We start from the raw sequence: 7,966 nt of genomic DNA, 5'->3' as shown, positions 1-7,966 counted from the left end.
AATATATATATATATATATATATATATATATATATATATATATATATATATATATAAAACAAAATTTGAAAAACAAAATTGGAAATATGTCACTAGTGTCCGAATTTAACAAACTACTCTCTCTTTCATTTTAAGTGATGTTTAAAGGTATTATACACATATTAAGAAAATATATAATTTTTCTTATTTCTATAAAAACATCATAAGTTAAAATGAATTCAACCAATTAGAAAATAAAATATAAAATATAATTGGTCAAAAATATTAAACATATTCATTTTTTGCATAAAAAGTTAAAAACATTACTTAAAATATAAAAAAAGTTTATGCTAAAACATCACTTAACTTGAAACAGAGGAAGTATATAACAATAAAATACACGTACTAAACTAAAAAATTGTAGTATTACGTGCATAATTTATTTTATATTTTTGTCAACAAAAATTAGTTAACTTCTATGATTTAAACTTGCCAACAAAAAAATCATTACTTTATTCTATGTTACTGCTCCAATAAAGCAAAATATATAATGATAATTACAATTGGATTGATTTCGATTAAGGAAACGGATAGAAGATATATGCTTACTTTTTTCCCACTAACTTGAAAAATGAAAATCAATGATTTGGTGAATTTCTTATTCATTCACCATGACCATGGGATAGTTTATATGGTCATAGTTTATTGAAACAGAGAGATTCGGGGCAGTGAAAAAAAGAGGCTCTCTTTTTATTGATCGTAACAAATGATTATATTAATATAATATACGTTATTAGAGTGATTTGTATAGCTAAAGAAGTATTTACTATTTTTTTAAAAAGTGAGTAAAGATGAAGAAAAAAAAAGCATGTTACTCTTTGGACTCTATGTGGCTATACAAGGGAACACTGCGCCACCTACGTGTACTTTTTTGTATTCCTTTATTTTTGTTTTTCTTTATTTTGCCGACGTATTCTTTTAATTATTTTCACGTACTGTGAATAATGTAAAGAATCCTAATGTAAAACTTGGTGTCGTTAGTTAATTTTGGGAGAGAATGATCACGCTCTGAGTTCCAATCTTTACCGACAACGAGGAAAAAAGAATTTACTTTATTCTCTGGCTAAAAAGAAAAAATAAATTATAGGTTGAAGGCTCAAAATTCTTTGGTTAACAAAAAAATAATGTAAAATATTTTCGAATCAGAAAGATTTCAATTTGCTTTCTCTATAGAGTACCTACGTAGGATACAAAAACTATGAGTTATGTTTATATCACGCGAAATACTTTTTCTTCCTTCTTTTAATCACAACTCGCATCAAATATCTCAATGATGGTTTTGATCGATATATTGTAGCATGGTAAAACTATTATGACTTTATGATCGTGCGACATCGCATGTTTTTTTCTTTTTTCTTCTTTGACATCAAGGCACGTATTTCCTAAGTTATCATACTGTATATTCTTTTATGTTTTCCTAAGTTGATGGTATGGATACAGTTTTGTAATGTATTACTTTCATAAGAATTCTATGTTATCCGTATTATTTAATGTTCCCTTCTTGTATCTAATATTCGTTATCTGAAATAAAGACGCTTTGTTAGAGATTTTAAATTTTAATTCATCAACTAGGATTCTACAACTAAAGATGTTGTCGCAGACCAATCCAAAAAGCTAAGATCCAAAAAAAAAAAAAAACGATCTCTCAGTTTTAAAATTGGCTCAATATTAAATGAGTGCTGTCACCTCCGAATCGAATCAGAAACAATCAGGTACATTGTTTTTTTCTATTGGTATTTTCTTTTGGATAAATTAATAGAATGGACCTCGTCCGCTTGATCATAAGACCGTAGCAAGTTTGAATTCTAAAAATTCAAGAATAAAGTTAATAAATCGGCTTATCAACAGACAGATCAAGATTAGAGCAACATTATTGCAAGACTCTTAAACCCCAAAATGGGTATCTTGTAACAGTATTTTGTATCTAATATATTAGATACAAAATACTGTTACAAGATACCCATTTTAGAGTTTAAGAGTCTTGCAATAATGTTGGTCTTAGTGTCCAGTCCGAAGGTTTTGGAAAGAATAGAAACCGTGAAATCTATCATTATTTATAGAAATAAGGGGAAAAGAAAAAGAAAACGAAGGAAGTGGGGGAAGGGAATGATAAGTGGGAGAGGCCCGAGAAGAAGACGTTCAGTGTCGTTCGCTGTCTGTCCCTTAAACATGTCGAGAGGTCTCCTCTCGAGCCCTGTGTGTGTGTGGCTCTGTGTTTTGCTTCTTCTCCTTTTGCGTTGACTCTCTCTGATCTCTTTTATTGTTTTTTGTTTTTTTCCTTAAATTCTTTATTTTTCTTTTTATGTTTCATGCATATGAATAATATTGTTGCTTTGGGGGTGGATGTAATGTAATAAGCCAAATAAAAGCTGAGATTGTCGTTGGCTCGTCGCTTACTGATGAGATCAACCCCAAAAAAGTATCGTCAAACTACGAAACTAGAAACCAAAGAAACGAAAGCCACGAAAATCTATAACTATAATAGTCAACTTTTAATACATTAAAAGAAGAAGTACAATATCTACGTGAACAGTGGAAAACAAAAGACGCCGGGACAATGGCAAGTGTATTCTCTCTAGAAGGTCTTATTAATTATGGGATGGTTGCTTCATGAAAGGAGTACACTGGAGCATATGGAGGAATAACTAAGAACGACGAGACAATAATGAGAAGCAAAATTGTTTATATATTATAAATGTATAGTGGCTGTCATTTTCTCAGCCTTTAAATGTGGCTTTTGGTTGATAATAACATCGCATATTTTTGAGTCTTTTAGCAAAAAGTCTAATCTATCATCTATTGGATATCTACATCAACCATATCTAATAACTAACCATATAGTTGTATATTAAAAAAAAAGAATAATAGTTATGCACCACGTCTAAAAGTAATATCCCATTCACCATCTCCATTTTCAAAAACTATACCCTTCTTTGTGTTTCTTTCAAAAATTTATTTATTAGTTATTCCTAGATAGATTATTGCCATTTGATGTTAGATCATAGATGGATACAGATACATTCTGTCTTTACATACTAAAACAAATTATATTTATAGTTTGTTAAATGCATTATACTTCATTTGCGTTTCACTCATCTATAAAATGAAAACTATTTATATAATACACATTATATATTTTTAGAAAAAACTATTTATAAAACAGTAAAACTACTAAACTATGTATTAAGTATGGTATAAACGTGAGAACCGGAAAGTTTAATAAAAACCCTCAATAAAAAGAAAGAAAAAAAAAAAACTCAATGGGATTTGTAAATAAAGTAAAAATAAAAGAGCTATGTATGGATTTTGGCTCACTCAGTAACCTAATAGGGCAATAGATGTTGAATTTTTGACTATGGTCCATGCCTTATTAGTGATTGGTCGGTCGGTCCATATCTTATTGTAATGATGTGAATTTGTCTGTTTTATTTTTTCACTTCACACACTCATTATCCATTTTCAATCCAATTGGGATGCAAACTGTTTTCCCTAACAAAAAAAAAACTACACAAATAATTATTAGCTTACCACCACTGCACCTTTACCTCCTCTCATTGCTCATTTAATGACTGTTTTCGTCTTAATGGAAACTTTTTTTTAATGAAATTAAGAAATGGTACATACTGATAACATGACTTATTAGGCTTCTGTAAGTGTCCCCACTCTATAAACTCAATTAAAATTGAATTCTTACTTTTTTTGCGTGTAACAAAACAGGACCACTTCTTCTTATCAAGTCTTAGTTTAACTTAGAAACAAAACTGGCTCATACAATCTGAACTTACGATTCCTTATATAGAACTGTCTCCAGAGGCTTTGCGTTAGATCCTAACTGTTATCCTGACAAATACATTCACACAATACTAATTACTAATATCTATGCGCATGCTATTAAGTAAATTCAAAAACATCATAAGATCTTAAATCAAACTAAGGTGTCCTTTAGATCTAAGATAGTCTTAACGTTTTAAACTAAACTTGTTGCATCTCCCTCCTCTTGGCATTCACGAGCAGTGCAAGTCGTGCACATTTCCTTTTAGTTTCTTCCACTTCTTTTTCTAAGTTACTTACCTGTTTCATTATCCGTTATATATCAATGTTAGAACCGATGTAACAAACACATGTTTGACTCGTTTTGTAGCGCAGAATCAAACTTACCGTCTGTTCCAGTTCAGTTTCTTTGCATATTCCTCGCACCTGTTTGAAGAAAGCACACATCACAATTGATTAGGATTCCAACGACACGTAAGACTGAATTGAGTTTTATTTATTTATTCATGTTGAGTGTACACACTCCATGAAGAGTTGTATGTTCTCTTCGCTTATCTCGTCCACTGACTTGCCAACAAGGTCGATTTCAACATCCTGGAAAGATTGTTTCACTTTAGTTTTTAAATTCTTTATTAAACTTGTGAATAAAACTTAAATCACTGAACGAATTTACTTACGGTAGCTGCAGGTTGAGGGTTGAGCTGCACAGGTTGGAAGTTACTTCTTAAACCTGTGTAATTTCTCAAATGCGGCGCTGCAACAGCAACTGTGTGGCTTGAAGTGGCATTACTATGACTGATTTCACGTATTATTAAACCACCTTGACTAATTCTATCAGAAGGCAAAGGCAGATGATAGAACGTATTAACAGTAGGTGGTTGATCACGTGTTCTCGGACCTCCTTGACTGATTTTATCATTAGGCAAAGGCAATGGATCGAATGCATTGACAGTAGGTGGTTGATCAGGTATTGCCATCTTTTTCGACTTATCTGCAGGCGTTTTATAAGTATTGTATCCAAAAACGTGGCAGTGGGTATACCTGTTTTTGTCCATGACAAGCAGTGGAATACTCAACCAAAGATATTGCGATTTGGAACCAAAATATCATATTTGACAAAATATTGAGAAAATGACGGAATTAGGTTTTGGAGAGGAAGAAGAGACCAGTAACTATTGACAATCTTTCTCAACCTAGCCTCCAGCCGCAGAAATAGAGAAGACCTCTCAAAATCTTGCTTATCGTGGGCTGGTTCAATGAAATTTGCTTCAAGCACTCCTAGGGAACAGATTCTGGTTAATGAGTCTCTCCCCCAGGTCTTTACCCCCAACAAAACATAGTTCATGAAATCACAAAGGAGAATGAATAATCGTACCCACAACACCATTGCCTTTTGCTTCCCCTACAGCATTGACCTTCCAGAAAGGCTGTAAAGGTGCAAGAGAGATCTCAACTTAATGCAACACAAAACGCTTAAGTAGCAAATATGCTGGCAAATTAATCTTTTGATGTTCTATTAAGCGATTGCATTCTCGTATTACAAGTCTGATTTCTATGAATTGTAAGGTAACAATTTTACTACAGCTGCTTCTTTGATCATGACAATGTCTCCAATATGAAAGCGTACCCGAATGAGACGGTTTTTGTGATAGACATTAACACCGCAAACTGCAAGCTTAGGCGCCTCCTTTATAAATCCAACTTTGATTTCAGTGGGAGCCTGTAACATGAACGCTTACTGGGGTTTTTTTTTTTTCTCACAACCTAAACCTAGAAAACTAGAATAATGTCTGCATACGATAATCACAAACATTACGGGGCTTGTACTTTATAGCAAATCAAGTAGCCAAAGCTCCACAACAAAACTAGAGAGTAGAAAAGAAAAAAAGAAGGGGAAGTCCATTTTATCTTACTTGTTCATTTGTAGCGGTATGGGGCTTGTACTTTATAATCTCAGGAACTCTTAATTCATCAGCAATGTTGAACTGCTCCACAGGGCTTCCCCGAAGTATAATTTTGAAATTGTTGAACTTTTTGAGATATAACATTGACGCATAAGCCTAAGGATAAAGAGCTAACAAAGTGAATCAAACATCCTTGGAACAAAAATTATTAGAAAAGGAAGAAGGTATTAAGGAGATTACCCTCAGAGAGTAACGTAAGTGGTATGAAATATGAGATCTTAGTTCTAATAATTTATGGTGCAACCGTTTTCCATCATGGACACCTTCATCTCGGAGCCGGATGTCCTTTACAAATATCAAAGTATTAAGATTAGACCTTAGACACCTCTGAAAACATATCTCATAGAGTATATCATATGAAGAATGTGTGAGTTACCTCATTATCATCGTCAAAACTCAGCTCATAGAGACCTTCATCATTAAGCCACAAGTTGTATATAATCACTTTTGTTCCATGTGTTCCAATATCCTCAAACTGGTAGGTGGAAGATGGAAATATACGAATGAATTAAACAGCCCGCATTCACATGGAATCATAACCTTCAGAATGAATCTAAGGGAACCGAAGCACATTAGGACACCAATCAAGGAATAAAAGTGATGCAATGAGATATTCATAAGTTGACTTTAAACCTGCTGCCAAAGTTCATCCTCTGTTGAAAACGGAGACCATTTAAGTAAAATTTCAAGATTGGCAGCCCAATCCTCTGGAGATCCATAAATAATTGGTTCTGGTTGCTCCTTAGATAAATCAATATCAATCTGCATTGCATATCTGATCACTTGAGAACAAAAAATAGTTGCACATTCTAGAGTTTCCAACAATCATTTATTTCAGGCATGAAATAAAATCTACAAATGCTGAAGATTTTACCATAGGAACAATGATATCATCCTGACTAGTTTTTCTGAGGAACGTGTAAGACAGAAGACCAACGCTCTGAGTAGATTTGCTGAAACAGAATAGATAAAAAGGTTAAAAGAAGAGCATATGCCAGATTCAGAGTGTGCAATGTACCAGATATATCAATACCCTCCACGGTGTGAGCGACTAAAAACAATAGCATCAGCTCCAAGTCTCATGGTACTTGTCTTGAAACCATTTCCATCTAAACACGAAAGGTGAAGCTCTGGTTAGAGACCGCCTTTTCGAGACCAAGACACCAAGACCACCCAACCAGAAACAAGCTCAATATCTTATTAACAAAGTCAAAAACTTACACTGTCCAATCGTCGTATTAGACTTCTTTGACGAGTAGCCTAAGCTCATGCATTTTCTGAGCCCATTGGGATCCATCCCAGCGCCATCATCTTCAAGTGAAAAAGAAAAGAAAGACCATATCATAGGCAATACCCAAAGCCACGGTTAGGTAAAAGCAATAAAAAATTCATACAAAAGCAGTACCTTGGAAAACTAAAGCTGGGGAATTATCTTTTGCAATATCGATCTTATCGATCTTAACAAATGTAGCACCGTGTTGTATCTGAGGCATAAGCAATTCGATATAACCAAGCATTGTACCAATGCTTAAAAACATAAACTTAAAGAAAGCATTTCACTCCTCACACATACCTCGTCAACAGCATTGTCAAGTAGCTCAGCGATAGCTGCAATACATTACAAAGAAAAGAAATTGACAAAGATGATCATCACAAAATTGTTCATTCTACACCTCGAAAGAGTAAGAAAATCTTAAATCTATCTAACTGGTAGCTGCAACAGAGTCGATTCACATAGTTTTACCTCCAAACGCCCATTTGTGCGAAGTAGCATTTGAGTGAAGAAACTTTGGATGAACTCGAGCATGTTCAAGCATACCTGTCAAATACCACAAATCATAATCGTGATGCATGCGTGTGTGTGTATATGTGAGGAAGCGAGAGAGAGAGGGAGAGAGAGATGACCTGTAGCATTTGGAGAAACACCGGTAGGGATCACAAAGTTTTCTCCGGCCTTCCAGAAGCTCCGGCACTCTAGGGTTTCACGAGGAGCCACCGTCGCATCCGCGAACGTACTTGGAACTTTCCGATTCCCCATTACCGACGACCCCATGCTTCGAAAAGCTCCTATTCCTCCCACTACGTCGTCACTGTCACTGTCACTGTCGAGGTTAATAACATCAGCGACTGCATTTTTCGACTTCGGAAGCATTTCCGGCGACGGTGAAATCGATTTTGACAAAACGAATTTC

The 7,966-nt window shown here is 34.2% G+C and overlaps 1 protein-coding gene across 1 annotated transcript; it reads right to left on the bottom strand.

Moving 5' to 3' along the window:
* Positions 1 to 3,808: 3,808 nt before the first annotated feature.
* Positions 3,809 to 7,948, bottom strand: LOC111829533 (protein MICRORCHIDIA 2-like). The gene is made up of 18 exons (XM_023778763.1): positions 7,680 to 7,948; positions 7,519 to 7,593; positions 7,348 to 7,382; positions 7,180 to 7,258; positions 6,996 to 7,085; positions 6,808 to 6,883; positions 6,649 to 6,727; positions 6,408 to 6,536; positions 6,151 to 6,249; positions 5,955 to 6,059; positions 5,724 to 5,870; positions 5,438 to 5,530; positions 5,186 to 5,237; positions 4,977 to 5,088; positions 4,488 to 4,851; positions 4,334 to 4,404; positions 4,198 to 4,236; positions 3,809 to 4,110 (listed from the first exon to the last, which is right to left on the bottom strand). Exons 1-18 carry the CDS (start codon positions 7,924 to 7,926, stop codon positions 4,107 to 4,109), a joined length of 1,896 nt encoding a protein of 631 aa, XP_023634531.1. The 5' UTR covers positions 7,927 to 7,948; the 3' UTR covers positions 3,809 to 4,106.
* Between the last annotated feature and the right edge of the window lie 18 nt (positions 7,949 to 7,966).

This window comes from Capsella rubella, unplaced genomic scaffold (assembly GCF_000375325.1).
Source record: "Capsella rubella cultivar Monte Gargano unplaced genomic scaffold, Caprub1_0 scaffold_7, whole genome shotgun sequence".
NCBI classification, from domain to species: Eukaryota; Viridiplantae; Streptophyta; class Magnoliopsida; order Brassicales; family Brassicaceae; genus Capsella; species Capsella rubella.
This window is presented reverse-complemented; position numbering and strand designations above follow the sequence as displayed.